Here is an 18,931-nt window from a genome sequence, read left to right on the forward strand (position 1 = left end):
CTATAATGGCATTTAAAAAATATTTTTTTATTTATTTTAGAGAGACAGTGAGTGAGAGAGCATGCAGGGAGGTGAGGGAGAGAACATCCTAAAGCAGACTCCCTGCTGAGTGTGGAGACTGACACAGGGCTCAATCCCAGGACCCTGAGATCATGACCTGAACCAAAATCAAGAGTTGGACGCTTAACCAAGTCACCCAGGCACCCCTAAAATGACTTATTTCAATAAAATGTTAAACCTCAGCATCATAATATTTATATATTCATTTGCTGAAGAAAATAGTATTTGCTTACTGACTGTTTGAAGGAGATAACTGTGTTTCATAATATTAAAATCATTAGGACTTCAGTAATTTTGTAATTAACACAACCAGTATAAAACCACATATAACCCTTTGACATTAAGAAAATCTACCTATTTTCTTTTCTTTTAAAGTTTTTATATACATTTGTTAATAGGGTAATATAACACCCAGTGCTCATTACAATAAGTACACTCCTTTTTAAAAAAAATTATTTGGGGATCCCTGGGTGGCTCAGTGGTTTGGCGCCTGCCGTTGGCCCAGGGTGCGATTCTGGAGTCCCGGGATCCAGTCCCGCGTCGGGCTCCCGGTATGGAGCCTGCTTCTCCCTCTGCCTGTGTCTCTGCCTCTCTCTCTCTCTCTCTCTATCATGAATAAATAAATAAATCTTAAAAAAAAAAGGTAAAAACTCTCCAGGAAGTAAATGCATTAAAAAAATTATTTGAGAGAGAGAGAGAGAGAGAGAGCGAGCACTCGAGCACAAGTGGGGGTAGGGAGAAGGAGAAGCAGCTTCCCTGCTGACCAGAGATCCCGACATGGGGCTCAATCTCAGGACTCCAAGATCATGACCTGAGCTGAAGGCAGACATTTAACTAACTGAGCTACCTGGGCACTCCAACAAGTACACTCCTTAATCTTCATCACCTGTTTAACCCATTCCCCACCCATCTCCATTCTGGATCCTACATCCTCCATCAGTTTGTTCTCTATAGTTAAAAGCCTGTTTCTTGGGCGGGGGGCACCTGGTGGCTCAGTGGTTGTCTGCCTTTGGCATAGGTTGTGATCCCAGGGTCCTGGGATCAAACCCCGCATTTGGCTCCTCACAGGGAGCCTGCTTCTCCCTCTGCCTATGTCTCTGCCTCTCTCTCTGTCTCATGAATAAATAAATAAAAATCTTTTTAAAAAGAGCCTTTTTCATTTCCCTTTGTTCATTTGTTTTGTTTCTTAAATTCTACATGTGAGTGGAATAATATATTTATCTTTCTGACTTATTTCACTTAGCATAGTACAGCCTAGCTCCATCCATGTCATTACAAATGTTAAGATTTTTTTTCTATGACTAATATTCTATTGCATGTATATACATTCCATACACACACACACACACACACACACACACACACACATCTTTATCCATTCATTAGTGGATGGACACTTTAGCTATAATTTGGCTATTACTGATAATGCTATTAACGTTGGGGTGCGTGTATCCTGTTGAATTAGAGTTTTTGTATTCTTTTGGTAAATACCTAGTAGTGCATTTGCTTGATCATAGAATAGTTCTATTTTTAACTTTCTGAGGAATCTCCATACTGCTTTCCACAGCGGCTCCATCAGTTGGCATTTTCACTGACAGTGCAAGGGAGTTCCCCTTCCTATTTTCCTTTTGAATCAATGGTGACAGAAATAAAAGTGAAGTATATTTATTTTAAAAAGATTATTTATTCATTTGAGAGACAGAGAGTGCACAAACAGGAGGGGTGGCAGAGGGAGATGAAGGCTGCCTACTGAACAGGGAGCTCAATGTGGGGCTCTATCCCAGGACCTCAAGACCATGACCTGACCTGAAAGCAGATAATTAATCAACTGAGCCACCTAGGCACACCCCCCAAAATGAAGAATATTTAAAAACAAACACACATAATTATGTCTTTTCTCCACAACCTAACACAAAGATCTATTCCTAAGAGCAGTCAATAATACTGGAAGATAATTTTTCAGGTCTGATACAGGACATAAATCCACAAATTCAGGAAGCATAATAAATCCTAAATAGAATAAATAAAAAATGGAGCACATACATGGATAATGTTATTAAGCTACAGAAGAAAATAAAAGAATGCTGGAAACCAGGGGAATAATAACTCTCAACCAAGAACTCCAGAAGCAGTTAAATTAGCATTAAAGAATGAGAATAAAAAAAAAATCAAAACATATTCAAAGTAATAGTATACCAAAAGCAGGAAGGGAGGTGGTAACAATTCACCCTGAGTGGTAATACACCATCTATCAAAAATTTTGAAACAAAAAAAAATAAGGCTGAATAAAAATCAGTTTGCTTTTTAAGGACAGTGGGAGGGACCAGCTTCCAGTTGTGAATGAGTAAGTCACAGGGATGAAAGCATAGGGAATATAGTCAATGGTAATGCAATAGTATTGCATGATGACAGATAGTAGCTACATTGTAGTGAGTACAGCATAGGCATAGAGAAATTGAATTGCTATGTTGTACACCTGTAACTAATGTAACATTGTGTGTTAACTATACATCAACTAAAAAAAATCAGTTTGGTTTTTAAGAACTGCAATGTCAGGGGTGCCTGGATGGCTCAGTTGGTTAAGCAGCCAATTCCTGGTTTCTGTTTAACTCATGATCTCAGGATCCTGGGATGGAGCCCTGCATCCTGCATCGGGCTTCATGCTCAGTAGGGAGTCTGCTTGAAGATTTTCTCTCCTCCCTCTGCCCCTCTCTCCATTTGTGTTCACATGCACTCTCTCTCTCAAAATAAATAAATCTTCAAAAAAAAAAAAAAGAATTGCAGTATGCTTGATAAAATACTTTTGCTGCTGCAACAGACCACTCCCACCACTCTATACTTGGAATGTCACTGGTTCAGACAAAGCAAACTGAGAGAATTTCCACAAGTCTTTACTAAAGAAACTTTTAAGATTATATTTTTAAAAAGATGATAAAAGAAAAAATGTCTGAGATACAAGAAGAAAATGTGAACAAAGAAATGTATAAGCATAGACAAAGCTAAGTAAACACTGACTGCATTAATAATAATGTCCAATTGAAGAGGGGTTAAAAAAACCAAATTCTCAAAAATTAAAGATAGAACTACCATATGATACAGTAATTTCACTCTTCGATACTTATCTGAAAAAATGAAAACATTTACTCAAAAAAGGTTATATGTACCCCATGTTCACTGCAGCATTATTTACAATAATCAAGATACAGAAACAACCTAAGTGCCCAATGATGGATGAATGGATAAAGAAAATGGTGTGTAAACATACACACAGAATGGAATATTATTCAGTCATAAAAATGAATGGCATCTTGCCAGATACCATACCATCTCACTGATACATGGAATCTAAAACCAAAACCAAAACCAGAAACTCAAACAAATAAACAAACAAACCAACCAAGCTCACAGATTCAAAGAACAGATTGGTGGCTGCTACAGGCAGGTGGGAAAAAGTGTATGATGGGGTAAAAAGGTACAAACTTCCAGTTACAAAATCAGTAAGTCATGGGAATGTAATGTACATCATGATGACTATAGATGACTGTGTTGCATATCTGAAAGTTGTTAAAAGAGGAGATCTTAAAAGTTCTTATCATAAAAGGAAAATATTTTGTAACCATGTATGGCAATGAATGTTAACTAGATTTACTGTAGTGATTGTCTCACAATATACAAATAGTGGATTATTATGTTGTGCACCTGAAAACTAATATGCTGTATGCCAACTGGATCTCAATTTTAAAAAGAAAGAAAAAAATCTGAGGTGTATTAAATGTAAGCACGTTCCAAATTTGACTGGTAAGGACTTCCTATTGCCTTGTGAAGAAAAGAATATTTGGTACTGTGATTTCCTGTGTAAACAAAGGAGTGACTGGTTTTGTGATCTTACTATAACCCTTCATGCGGAGAGTACAGTACAAAGGAGATAACATTTGGTAATTTTCTCTAGTTCTCAGGGAGAAAAAAACACCAAAGAATTAAAGTGCTAGACCATCCATAACTCAAAAGAGAGAAAGTGTGTGTGTGTGTGTGGGGAGAGAGAGAGAGAGAGAGAGAGAGAGAGAGAGAGAGAAGAGAAGAGGCAATGACTGGGGTTCAATTATTCTAGAGATTATGATTAATTTTAGATTTTTAGTTAAATACAAATATTAAATACAGTAATACCAGAAGAAGATAATAGACTAACTTATTTTAAGTAAATAGATGGAAATACAATTAAATTAACTGAATTACAAATTCTTGTTACCTAAGTTCAACTTGCCTCTTACTATGGCCCGACAATCCTTTCTTTCATTTGCTGCTGATTCTGTCTCATTTCTTATTGTCTCAATTCCCTACCTTTTCAACCAGAGTTCCTCCTTCAATGCCTCCACGCTATAAAATAACATTCCCTACCATCTCACTAAGAAATCTGAAGTTATCTGTACAACCTCATTTGCCCTACATTAATAGTATCTGCCTTGTTCCAAAAACAGAACCCCTTATCTCTCTATACTGATAGGCTAGCTTCATTTGACTCCTACAAATGTGGTTAGTTCTGTTTCACTCTAAAATATCTTCCTTTTAATTCTGCTACCCCTTCATAAATTAAGGCCTTGTTTCTTAGTTTCTGATTGAATTATATATCTTCCATAGTCACAAAAGATGGAAAATTTAGCTTCTGTTTTCTTCCTGTATTCCTATATTTTTTTCGAACGTGACATTGCAAGCTGGCTCAGGATAGGTATGATCATAGGAGGTCCCATAAAGCAAGCACTGGGTATAATTAATTTTCTTTACATAGCACCATGAGTAAGTGCACATAGAATAAGTCTTTTTTATATACCTACTATTGCTTTCTTACATTTGTGAGGGTTAGAAAATTGTGACAACTTAATCTATGTTCAAGCCTGAGAGCCTCTTACCCTTTTTCAGTTTCCGGACAGCCAACATACAATGACTAGGAGAGAGATCCCATATCCTTAAGGTTTTATCATCACTTACAGTAGCACAGATAGGCAGATAAGGATGTGTGGCCAAACCCCACACCTCTCCTTCCATGTGTCCCTACAAAGAGAACACAGTTAAGTTCAATTTAACCTAAAAATACATGTATTTAGAAAAAACTACAGACAACAATTGATAATAAGTAATGATAAACTAATGAATAATTGTGTAATCTAATAAAACGTTTATCTTTGGAATATAACTCAAAATACTTTTATATGTCTAGGAAGGGGATGGGACCTAATTCTAAAATTTATTTGGGACCATGGGAATAATAGTTGGGAAGAAAACTATTTGCACAAGACAGATTTCTAGATACTTTTTGCTGCTAGTTTTATGTAATATTTATTGAACATTCTGACAAATATTTGTTTTGTAAGCCTAAAAGTGATTCTTTGAAAGTTTAAAGAAACTTGACCAAAAGACAGTACAAAAACACTGGCACTTGAATGTTGAATGTCACCGTATGCGTGAAATTATATATTTCGGGGTAGTGTGAGCTTTTAATGTTAAGTCATATTAAACTCTTAAGTCAAATTAAGCAGACCCGGCACTGGCAGTGTAGCCATAACTTTCTGATGTTAGTAAAAACAAAATTGGCGACTTGAAATTAAATCATGCCAAGGTTTTGATACACTTGTCTTAAGATATTAATGATATACTTCAAAAACACTGATAAGAAGTGTCCAGATTCTCAGATGTTTGTTGCGTGAGTTTTGTTTAGTTGTTTCTTTTTTTCAATGAAGGTCTGGCACACTGCAATCCTCAAACATGTGGTTATCTTTGTTGTATTAGCATATTCAGTGACTTGTACATTCAGCGGCAGCATTTGAGCAAGTTTTATTAGTAAGCAATATTTTCAGTTAATAAAGTTTAAAAAATCACATAAGAATGGATTTAAACTTGCTGAATGTAAAGATTGAACTTCAAGTCACTGTAGCTTTAGTAATTGCTTATTATATTAGTTTAGACGCTAGCACTGCATGTGCTGCGCATATTCTGATTTTATTAAAATAAAAAGTTGAACTGCACAATCAAAAACAAAACAAAAAATACTTTTATAACAGCTTTATCTTAACAATCACAATATAATCAAGTTACTATTAAAATTAGTTTAAAACCTTAAAATTTCATTGAGTGGAGAGAGTAGGAATTGGCTGCCTTGGAAATATTAAAAATTGCCATACAGGAAGGACTTCCTGCAGGAGAAGGTAAGGAGCGCTGTAGACCTGCTCACCAGTGAAACTGATAAAGTTAACTTAAAAAAAAATTAAGGTCTTTGGAAACAATTCCAAGGAGATATGACAAACGAAACATTTACTTAAACCAGGGCAATCTCAGAGATAGATGGGAGGAGACTGCTTCAAGTCAGAATAAATCCTCAAAACACTCACCTGGGAAATGAGTGTCCCCTTTAAGGAGCCTGAATTTGATTAATCTGGGGAGCAATTTATGCTCTGGGGTAAATTTTGAAAACAGTAATCAGCCATCAATTTAATGAACTCCAGCGGCTGGGTGTGGTCAAGGAAAAAGACTATCAAAGATGAAAGAACATTTCCCAAATTATTTTATGGAGCCAGGATGAGCCTGGTACCAAAACCAGACAGTCATTACAAGTAAACTATAGACCAATTATTCCTTATATAAATTATGTGGATGGTAAACTCCTCAAAAAAATATAGCAAACTGATTCCAACATGTACAAAAAGAATTATATACCACAACCAAGTGGGGTTTAAAAAGTGAAAACCAATTTTACACTTTTATCAATAGAATAAAATAAAAACCACATGATCATCTCTCAATAGACTAAGAAAAAGCATTTGACAAAGGACACAATCTTTCATGATAAAAATGTGCATCAAACTAGGAACAAAAGAGTAATTCCTCAATCTGATTAGGGCATCTAAGAAAAATCCACAGTTATCATTAAACTTAACAGTAAAATATTGGATGCTTCCTCCTTAAAATCAGAAACAAGACAAAGATACTCTACTTCTACATTGTACTGAAGATTCCAGGATAATTAGGCAAGAAAAAGAAGTAACAGTCATCCCTACCAGAAAAGGAATAGTAAAACTGTATCTGCAGCTGATATTCTCTTATACATAGAAAATCCTAAAAATCCACTAAAAATTATTAGAATAAATAAGGTCTATTATTTAAAAAAGATAACTGTGAGACCTGTATACTGAAAACTATAAAACTATTGAAAAAAGTTAAAGAAGATCTAAAAAAAAAAAAAATGGAGAGATCACATGTTCATGGATGAATACTGTTAAGAGGTGCTACTCCCCAAAATGACCCATAGAATACTGCTATACTGTTGTACATGTTTTCTTTAAGACATCTGAACGTACTTATATTGTGTACATACATTTCCACACCTTTTAAAAAAATTCTGGTGTAGTTAATAACTGTATGAATTAAACTGTAACCTGTTATTTTAATGTGTACAATATAGTGATTCAATAGTTCCATATATTACTCAGTGCTTGCCAAGATAAAGTGTACTTTTAATCCCCTTCATCTATTTCACCCATACCCCACCTACCTCCCCTCTGGTAACCATGAGTTTGTTTTCTATAGTTAAGAATATGTTTTTTGGTCTTTTTTTCCCCTTTGTTTATTTTGTTTCTTAAACTCCACACATGTGAAATCAGATGTTATTTGTCTCTGGTTTATTTTGCTTAGCACTATATTCTCTAGCTCTATCCATATTGCTATCTTGCAAATGGAAAATTTCATTCTTTTTATTTTTATTTATTTACGATAGTCACACACACAGAGAGAGAGAGGCAGAGACACAGGCAGAGAGAGAAGCAGGCTCCATGACCGGGAGCCCGACGTGGGACTCGATCCCGCGTCTCCAGAATCGCGCCCTGAGCCAAAGGCAGGCACTAAATCACTGCGCCACCCAGGGATCCCAAGATTTCATTCTTCATTAAGGCTGAATAATATTCCGTTGTGGGTGTGTGTGTATGCGTGTATACATATATATATGTGTGTGTGTGTATGTGTGTGTGTATACCTATATATATGTATCTTTTTTATGCATTCATCTATCGATGGACACTTAGGTTGCTTCCCTAGTTTGGATATTGTAAATAATGCTGCAATAAACAGAGGGGGCATGACCCCTTCTAATCAGTGTTTTTGCATTCTTTGGGTAAATACCCTGTAGTGTGATTACTGAATCATAGGTAGTTCTAATTTTCTGAGGAACCTCCATGCTGTTTTCTAGAGTGGCTGCACCTGTTTGCATTCCCACCAACAGCGTCCGAGGGTTCCTTTTCCTCCACATGCTTGACAATTCTTGTTTCTTGAGGTTTTAATTTTAACTGTTCTGACAGGTGAGAGGTGGTATCTCATTGTGGTTTTGATTTGCATTTTCATGTATATCTCCACACTTTTAACTATTATACTTTTATTTCTAGCATTGAGTTTCTCAAAAATGTCTGGACTACTTTGGGGTATTTTTTTCTTCTAAGTGATTTTTTAAAACTCTTCCCAGAATTTTTGAAAAATCTCATTTGTATTTGGTTTATGATCATAGTGAATTTATAAGTTATTTAGATCTTTTAGGTCTTTAGTAAAACTTTATATTTTTCTTAACACTGATCTTTCATATTTTTTCCTGGTTATTGTAGTTTTCTTTGTATCATTTTTGTGTCATATTTTCTAACTGGTTATTGCTGATATATAGAAATATTGATTCTTATAAGCTGATTTTGAATCTCACTTTACAGGACTCCTTAATTCTAATAATTTTTCAGTTTATTCCCTGAATACCCAAGGTATAGGATTATAATATTTGCAAATAATGACAGTGTTATCCATTTGTTTTCAACACATACACCTTTTTTCTAGATTGGCTAAGATCTCACACACAATGTTGGACAATAATGGTGAAATATGGTATCCTTGTCTTGTTTCTGATGTTTAGGAGACAGACGGTAGATATTTGAAATCTTATGCACTATAATAAATATAAAAAAATAATAGAATGTCATTTATTGTTTTAAAACTTTTTATAATTATACAATTTTCTGGGTTTTTGAAAAGTTCTGTGGATTCATCTGTAAAAGTGTACTTGTGCTAATATTTTCCAAGAGATCATAAACATCTTCAACACCATAATTCCATCATCTCTTTACTTCAAAGGAATATTACGTGATTGAAGTTAAAGAGTAAGACACCAAAGTTTGACAGTAAATTTAATATAAAATGTTTCATTATTTGCTTACAAATTCTCCTTGGCACATCAGGATTTTATATTAACATTAAAGCATGTGCAGTGTTCTCCTCTGTGTGTGCTCTGTGGTGTTTTAATAGAAGCGAGGTGAGGGGGAGTGGGGATGGAGAAGAAATTGTAATAAGAAAGAACATAATTCTTTTTCAGGATAAAAGACAAATTCAAAATTGGTGTTACTATAGTTGCAGGAGAACAATTTTTCATTAGGGTAGATCCTACCTCATTTGCTGTGTTTTATAGTATTTATTTATTTCTCTCCCTACTTTTCAGAAAAACAATACATATAGGTAATGTAGAACTAAAAAATTAATACAACATTCCTGATAAAAATGTTAAGATCAGCTGATCCTGCTCTTTCATTTTTTTTTTTTTTTTTATTTATGATAGGCACACAGTGAGAGAGAGAGAGGCAGAGACACAGGCAGAGGGAGAAGCAGGCTCCATGCACCGGGAGCCTGATGTGGGATTCGATCCCGGGTCTCCAGGATCGCGCCCTGGGCCAAAGGCAGGCGCCAAACCGCTGCGCCACCCAGGGATCCTGCTCTTTCATTTTATATTTCTACCACACAAATGTTTATATTGCTAGAGTTTTATTAACATTTCACTGACAAATGTTTTCAGCAATAAAATTTTTAGCTTACATTTATTTTTTTAAATTAGAAACTTAATAAGGAAAATGAAGTTTCATAGAAAAGCAACTGCCTTAGGTTCAACAAATATACTTCAAAGAAATAAAATTAAATGTGAAATAAATTGACTTGGTTAAATTAATTACAACTGTTTTTTCTCTTCATTGGTTTCTTGTTTTACGATAAGAAATTACTTAAAATACTGGCAATTATTCCACACGATAGCATGCATATTTATTTACTGGCACCTACTCATTAAACTATAATTAAGTTAGAAATTTTTGGTATATATTATCAATTATTTCCCTAATTAATTTAACATTATTTTTCACTACTGTTAACTTTTGGTTCATACGTATTAGATCAATTGTATACAAAGAGAAAAAAAAATATATTAACTTTTCATATTACCTGGACCAGAAGTGTTATTGGGCCACTTTTATCCACTTCTAGTATTTCACCATTCTTTGTGCCAACTAAAATATGACCATGTCCTAATGATATGGCACGTATAGATGGGTTATCTTCCAAGAGAAGACCTGAAATGTTAAATGGAGATGTTCTTCTAGGTATAAAGTTACTAGAGTACAAGGATGTATATATTGCCAATGATGCTATTTTGACAACGAAAATCACATCACAAGGTTGCCTTTTCCTGTATTTTAAGTATTCTAATAAATGTACTGGATTTTCCCAAATGACTCAACTTATTAATCTCAAAAGAACCACCTATATACTATAATTCTCTATTATTTCAGATCTTCGACTACTATTCTGACGACTGTTTCTTTTCCTCTTATATTTGCCTCTCTTTATTCACCTCCTTACCTTCTTAGAGCACCTACAATATTCTGGTTAGTAATTTCAATTTAATTGAACTTAAGATGGATTCATATATGTCTACTGTGTCCCAGGAAGGCTTCAAAGATGTAGCTGGTAAACCTAACAGAGCATACAATGAAGAAAACAGACACTATGTGAGGAGTATATTGAAACAGGGGCATAATGTAATGGAATTTCCCCTTTTTTAAGGGGGTGGAGAGGAGATGGAAGTGGAAGAAATTACCCTACTGAGATATGAAAAATGAGCATGGTCAGGTAATTGGGGACAGGAGGGAGGAGAAAGGGCAAATTCTAGGCAAAAGTAATAGTGTACAGAAAAGGCCTGGAGGTCAGAGAGTGTGATGTCATGCCTTAATACACTGAGAAAAAGGGTAAAAGGAAGGGCATGCAAGGATAGACAGGCAAGGTCAACAAAACGTTAATGTGAAACAAAATGCCAAGCTTGAAAACAAATTCTTGACTGGTAAATGTGATGCTTATGTGGCAATTTTCCTTGAAATGTTAAAATGATTAAAATTACCATGAATAATCTTGTACTTGGTTAATATTTTACCACCTATATCACAGAAAATAGATTTTTGAAAGGACGGCAATGATTCAGGCTCTAGTTAAATGGCTTCTCCCATTAAACTCTGATGCATTTCTAGTAAAGGAAAAATGTATTTCATGTGCTCCACCCTCAGTGACCATGCATGTCAATGAGCAATTAATCTTTTATCCTACAAAGTAAATTAAATTTCAAATCACCTTTAGATCCTGGTGCCAAAGCAGCTCTTTTTATAGCATAGGTCTTGAGACATCTTTCAAAGGAGTCATCCCAAAGAGCTACTATACCATCTTTACCTCCAGTTACAAATCCCTTTGAAAGTAAAAATTTCAAGTTAATAAAAATCTAAATTAAAAAAAAATAATAACCTTCTGTTGAAAAATTCTAGAGGAAAGAACATTTATAGCTAAAAATTATAGGCTGTGAACACATTAGCATAAGAATAGGGTTTTTTTTAATACATCAACATAGAACCTGCAAAAATATTTACAGTGACACTAAACATTGTATTTTGAGGACAGGACTTTAAGAAAAGGTTTGTAATCTGCAACCATAATGTAGCTCTAACATTTTCAGCATGATACATATATTTTCTTAGAGGCTTCATAATCCCATCCTTCAAAAACAGAGGATCATAATAGTAGTCACCTCATGGGAGATGGTGATAATAAAGCACTTAAGCAAGTACTGGCACATCGAAAGAAATTAATAAATATTAAGTTAAACTTTTTTTTAATAGCAGACCTATTTCGCCATGTTCAGGAATTTGAAAGAGGAATAAAAGGAGGCAGAAAAGACTCTCATTCACAGATTATTACCGGGTGGCTCAGCTAAGCAGAAATGCAATATTCCTTTAGTTATGAAAACCTCTATAACCCAAGATCAAATTGTGTTTTACCTAAAAATATCCTTAGAATACTTACTTTTTCCAATGCATGCATACTAAATACTGGCCCATCATGTGCTTTAACTGTTTTCACAAGAAAGACATCTCTCCAGATACACACATCTCCTGTGGATGTTCCAGAAAAAGCCATCTCTTCCGTCCATCCATACACTGCACACATCATTGTGTCATTTTTCCCTAGGGTACCCACGTAGCCTTTTCTACCAATCAATCCTCCTCCTGGTTCATAAAAAATATCACAGAAGTACCACTTTTAAAATGTATGAAATTATAAAGTGATAAAATTTCTTTCCTACTGTAATTGTTTAAGTAGAAAGATGTGTAATAGTAAGGAGACTTAGAAAAATACAGGTCTCTCAGTCAGTGCCTTGCCTGGCTGAGACAGCCATATTCATGGAAGCTTTTAGGCCACAGATCTTTGGACAAAAATATGTACACTAAGTCGGCTTTAATCAGTCCTCGGCACTTCTGATTGTTCTTCAAAATTTTTATTATGACATATTTAAGAAAACAAATATATAAAAATTAATACAAGGAAGTATGTATATTCCCCTCTCAACCTACACAAAATTACTAAAACAACCAAAGCATGATGCCAGCCAATCCCATCTCCCTTCTTCATCCTCTACTATTCTGAATATGATGGTGATTACTTTCACATGCATTCATCTTTTTTTTTTTTTTTTTAAGATTTTATTTATTTGTTCATGAGAGACACAGAGAGAGAGGCAGAGACATAGGCAGAGGGAGAAGCAAGCTCCCTGGGGGGAGCCTGATTCGGGATGGTGTCCCAGGAACCCAGGATCACACCATGAACTGAAGGCAGATTCTCAAACACTGAGCCACCCATGTATCCCTCATGCATCCTTTTATACATTTTACTACTTATTTGTAAAATTTTAGGCAATATGTCATATTTTTCATGTTTTAAGATTTTCTATAAATACCATCCTATATGTACATTTGACCTGAACACTGGTTTGAACTGCACACAAATTAATTTTTACACATTTTTCAATAGATACAGTACTATAAATGTATTTTCTCTACCTTATGATTTTCTCAATATTTTCTTTGCTCTAGTTTATCATAAGATTACACTAAATAATACATATAGCTTTGACTATGTATGTCATTGGTAAGGCTTTGGGTCAACAGTGGGCTATTAGAAGTATTTGGGGAGTCAAAGTTATATGCATAAAAATTTTTTTTAAAAGTTATATGCAGATTTTTGCCTGTGCAGGGGGTCAGTGCCCTAACTCCCTGTGTCACTCAAGGGTCAACTGTATTCCTTTGCAACTTGCTTTTATCACCAACAATCCATTATGTAGGTTTATGTATGTTGATTTGTACCTCTAGAATATGCATTTTCTTAATTCTATAAACATTCTATTATACGAACCTACCAGTCTATTTTCCTATTAATGAACACTTAAATTGCTTCCAAGCTTTTGCTACTGAAAACAATGCTGCTTTATTTTTTATGTATATTTTTTTATTGGAGTCCAATTTGCCAACATATAGTATAACACTCAGTGCTCATTCCATCAAGTGACCCCCTCAATGCCCGTCACCCAGTCACCCCATCCCCCTGCCCAACAATGCTGCTTTAAACAATTCTGTAAAGGTCTCTTCTATGCAAGAGCAAGAGATTCTGTAGGAATGCCTAGGAATGACCACAGAATATGTGCAAAAGGGAAAACATAGATGAGATGTAACATCTGTTGCTAAGCTGTTCTACAAAGTTGATACACCAACTTAACACTCCGATTACCAGTGAAAGGAGTTCCTATTTCCCACCTTTCAGGAACACTTAGTATTGTCAGACTGGGGGATATGAAATACCAACTGAATTTTATTGACGCTTTAATGTGCCTTTCTCTGATTGTTTATGAGCTTTGTCACAGTTTCCTATCTGTATTGGCCATTCATTATCTGCTGATATCTTTGCCCATTTTTTTCCAATTGAATTCATTATTTTATTCAAGAAATGTATATGCCAGGCACTATTCAAGGCACTGGGGGTAGAGCTATGAAGAAACAAACAACAAAATTCCCTGCTCTCATGGAGCTTCCTGATGAGACAGTCAATAAATATAACAAATAAGTAAGATGTACAGTATATTAACAGATGATGACGGGTGCGCTGTAGAAAATGTGAGCATAAACAGGGGACAAGAAATGAGAGGGGTCCATTTTAAGTGGGATAGTTAAGAAAGGCCTCATTGAGAAGGTAATAGCTGAATGAAGACCTGAAGGAGGTATAAGAGCTAGCCATGCAAGAATAGGGTTCAAGGCAGAGGGATCAGCAAGAGCCTCTGGTACAGGATTGTGACAGGAACCTTCAAAGAATAGTTTTAGAGGTCAATACAGTATAGCTAAGAAAATAAGGGAGGAAGAAGTAATGGGAGATGAGGCCATAGAGGTCAAAGGCAGCTTTCCAGGCTCTAGTAAGGATTTAACTTTTACTCTGCATGAGATAGGAAGTGGTTAGTGGAATAAAATCTGGCATATCACGTATTATACGTTTATTCTGATTTCTGGGTTGAGAGTAAATCAGAGAAGGGCAAGAAAGAAAAGAGATGGTATTTCAATCATCTGGGCAAATGATAAAGGTGGCATGGACCATGGTGGTAGCATGGTGAAAAAGTAGTCATATTATAAATGTATGCAGACCACTTTTTTAAAATAAAGATTTTATTTATTTTAGAGAGAGATAGAGAGCATGAAAGGGAAGAGGGGCAGAGGAGGCAGAGGAAGAGGGAAAGAATCTTAAGCAGACTCTGTGCTGTGTGTGAAGCCTGGCACAGGACTCAATCTCACAACCCTGAGATCATGACCTGAGCTGAAATTGAGCTGGATGTTCAACCAACTGAGCCACCCAGACACCTCTGTATTTTCTTAACAAAGCAGCCAGAGTTGTTAGTGAATTTGCAAGGGTAATTACGTAGATTGGTGAGGGTGGGGGAGAACAGATTAGACTTCTTTCAAGAGAGAGGAGAAGATACATTGCAAAATGAACGTGTAAGCAGCAGTCTAAAGGTATTATAGTACATATATAAGAAATTGATTAGCAACTCAAGGGTAGAGTTGAAGGAGGATTTTCATTTGGTTTTATTTATTTAAGATGGAACAAATAAGCCCATACTTGTATGCTGAATTGAAAAAGTAAAGAAGGGAAAGGGATGATGTAGGAGAGACAGGGAAGAAGAACTGATGTTCTTGAGTAGGCAAGAAGAGAAAGTACACAAGTGAAGGGACTGGTTTTCACTAGAGCACAGTCTATCTGGAGCAGAAGAGGTAAAGTATAGGCTGTGAACCAAGCCCTACCACCACCTGTTTTTGTACAGAGCCTGCAGATTAGCACCGTGAACTACAGAGGCCATGCTTGTTTCCTTCTCTACTCTCAGAGCCTGCCTTCTTGACTTCTGGCTGCCAACTAGCAGCTGCCCAGAGGCTAAGCTAGTTGTGATCTACAAGTTGAAAACTTTGCTAATGGCAACTGCTGAGCACTAGCAGTGGAATTAGCCTAGGAGTTGCCTTAATTCTGGCTAGCTGCCCAAAGTGAGAAGGTAGGGCTCTCTAGGAGGAGAAGAACACACTAGGACCTATGTGTCACTGGGGCATGACAATGGTTCCTCCAGCCCAAACTGTCAATCCCTTTTGCGGCAGCAAGTTGATCTTGGAGACAGTGAATGTCAACACTTAATGGCAACTGGGTATAAAGCAGGGCAGGAGTTTTCACTCTTGTTCTCCAAGTACTTACATAATATTTTTGATTTCATGCCTGGGCCTGGAAGTCTAAAATATTTCCTGTCTCTCCATTTATAGGAAGTTTGCCACTGCTGATTTAAATAATCAATTGGTTTTCTGATAGACACAGTATAACACATTCCTATTGTACCAGGTCATGTCATTGCACTCAAAAACTTTCAGTGGTTGTCTGCCCCTACCAGCCATGGAATAGAGTTCAAATTTCTCAGAGGACAGCTTAATAATTTATATGTTGGAATTCTCAAAGCCTAGATCTGAAACAGGAGGTTAGAAGCTCCTTTTTAGCCTCAGGCCTAAGCCATCTTTAATTTACATAAAGCTATGCATTTAGAGGCTTAGATAGCACTTAGATTAATACAGTGATTACTTATTTCTCACTTAGTGAACTCCATGGATCAGAACCCCAAAAGTGAGGAAGGTTGAAAGACACACCAAAGTTTTAACATTTATTCTTATGGTTCAGTTTCATCTACCATATAACTAATCAAACTTAAGGAAAAAGGTTTCATTCTAAAACTATTTACTTTGTCTCTTATTTCAAAGAAATTTATAAGGGTTTTTATTTTATTTTTTTGGGGGGGGTTATTTTCAAGACAGAAATAATAAGCATTACTCGCTTAGTATTTGTAATTCCAAATAAATAAGGTATTTAAAATTTTGTTTAAGTATATGGGAATAAAAATGTGAAAATACTTTTTTACTTTTTCACTATGATCTAATGAGTTTGTGATAAAGTATTAAATCCAAGCGTGAAAATCAATTCATGTTCTATGTAGTTTACAATTTGAAAGTAACTTGAACCTGGGAAATGTCTTCACCAAGGCTATTGTTTTCTTATATATATTTTACTTCTTTCTATATTTGTGTATTTTAATCTGAAAGGTTTAAATGTGCTGAGACCTTAATATCAAATTGGTGGAATTTATAAGTATATTACTATTTTATTCAGAAAAGAGATTAAAAAAATTTTTTTAAATATAAACGTCTTCCACAGCTTCTAATCTATAGTTACAAATGACTAAAATAATACAACATTCCATTTATGTATCATTTTATAGCATATAAAGAATTCTTACAAAATTTTTCATTTTCAGTTTATACTAAAATACGTCTTTAACAGAAAAAGAAAGGAGTCTTGATTCATCTTATAAGTTAAGTCCATTTTTTAAAAAATATTTTATTTATTTATTTGAGGGGGGAGGGATATCATAAGCAGGGGTGGGGAGAGGTAGGAGGAGAGGGAGAAGCAGACAAGGTGCCCCAAGTTAAACCCTCTTGAAAATATGAATACTACATCAATGTGGTCAATAAATGACAATAAAATCAACCTCACATTTATTTAAAATATATCAAGATAAATGAGGATCACCTGAAAAAAAAAACCACAAAGATTTTGGATAATTTTAGACTTTCATAAAAGACAAAAAGGTAACAGAGTATTCTTATACACTCCTTGCCCATTTTCCCTAAAGTTAACATCTTAAATTACTACATACTAAAAAACCAACATGTTTGATGCATTTCTATGAACTGAACTCCAGACTTCATTTAGATCTCACCTGTTTTCCACTAATGTCTCTTTTCTGTGCCAGGATCCAAACTAGAATACTGCATTGCACTTAGCTAAAATAACTTTTTAAAGTAATAACTTCTTTCAAAGGAGTAAAAAAGAGCACTTCCTTACCTGCTCTACGCCAAAATTTCACGTGTTTAATTCCAGCTGTAATTAATTTATCAGGCACGTAGGGGTTCATCTTTACAACAAAAATCTTATCTTTACTTCCTCTGAAAAAGATACCAGAATGTTTAAACTCCAAAGATAAAGCTCTCTGGTAATAATCTTTTGCCTAATTCATACCCTATCTTGATTATTCCATTACTGAATCCTCTGCCACTTATCTCTCAGGTTTGGGCTATGTAATCATGCATTTGTACATTTATTACTTGGTCATAATTTTAATTTAATTCTTCTCAACAGAATCTTAAAACATAGAAACAGTAAGAACTGAACCTCTTTTCAGTAGCACCTACTATTGTACTGTGCATAGGGAATTGTGGCATATATCAAAGAAAAAATTTGTATAATACTTTGTTACAGCTTAATATAGTCATTCCTAACACATAGTTCCTCTTAAACTACCTTTTATTTAGCCATTGTCTATGTAGTGAAAAAAGCATTTATCTCTATTTTTAAAGTATTTCAATGTCTCACTTTAAGGAACAGGACAATAATAAAAATAATCTGACATTGTTGACTATTTCCTCTTTTAAAGCAATATTTTTATTATAAAAATAATACATGCTTGTAGAAAATTTAGCAAACTGAAAATGTGACAAAAATACATATAATCTATAGCTTTTTTGTGAGATACACGTGTATGTATCATCTGTCACTCATATATATGATTTGAGTATTTCTTTTTTTTAATTCTTTTTGGTTTAATTGGGGTTCAATTTGCCAACATATAGCATAACACCCAGTGCTCATCCCATCAGGTGCTCCCCTCAGTGTCCTTCACCTAGTCATCCCCACTCCCCGCCCACCTCCCCTTTCCACCACCTCTTGTTCGTTTCCCAGAGTTAGGGAGTCTCTCATGTTCTGTCTCCCTTTCTGATATTTCCCACTCATTTTTTCTCCTTTCCCCTTTATTTCCTTTCATTATTTTTTATATTCCCCAAATGAATGGGACCATATAATGTTTGTCCTTCTCCAAATGACTTATTTCACTCAACATACCCTCCAGTTCCATCCACGTCAAAGCAAATGGTGGGTATTTGTCGTTTCTAACGGCTGAGTAATATTCCATTGTATACATAAACCACATCTTCTTTATCCATGTCTTTCGATGGACACAGAGGCTCCTTCCACAGTTTGGCTATTGTGGACATTGCTGCTATAAACATTGGGGTGCAGGTGTCCCGGCATTTCA

At 35.2% G+C, this 18,931-nt stretch overlaps 2 protein-coding genes across 14 annotated transcripts in view; one reads left to right on the top strand and one right to left on the bottom strand.

Annotated features, from left to right (window-relative positions):
* EML5 (EMAP like 5) overlaps window positions 1-18,931 on the bottom strand; it is a 183,566-nt gene that overhangs the window by 69,883 nt on the left and 94,752 nt on the right. For all 13 annotated transcript variants that reach the window (XR_007412490.1, XR_007412491.1, XR_007412492.1 and 10 more), the window contains 5 exons: window positions 17,686-17,786; window positions 12,244-12,446; window positions 11,521-11,632; window positions 10,342-10,469; window positions 4,965-5,106 (listed from right to left, as the gene is read on the bottom strand). Coding sequence is in view for 10 of the 13 variants with exons in the window: in XM_049113388.1 (XP_048969345.1) it covers window positions 4,965-5,106; window positions 10,342-10,469; window positions 11,521-11,632; window positions 12,244-12,446; window positions 17,686-17,786 (686 nt within the window). In the remaining 3 variants the exon portion in view is untranslated. The remainder of the gene's footprint in view (window positions 1-4,964; window positions 5,107-10,341; window positions 10,470-11,520; window positions 11,633-12,243; window positions 12,447-17,685; window positions 17,787-18,931) is intronic.
* The window catches only part of TTC8 (tetratricopeptide repeat domain 8), a 204,525-nt gene that overhangs the window by 7,246 nt on the left and 178,348 nt on the right, over window positions 1-18,931 (top strand). The gene's annotated exons all lie outside the window — the stretch shown is intronic.

The sequence above is a fragment of the Canis lupus genome, chromosome 8, assembly GCF_003254725.2.
Source record: "Canis lupus dingo isolate Sandy chromosome 8, ASM325472v2, whole genome shotgun sequence".
NCBI lineage: Eukaryota > Metazoa > Chordata > Mammalia > Carnivora > Canidae > Canis > Canis lupus.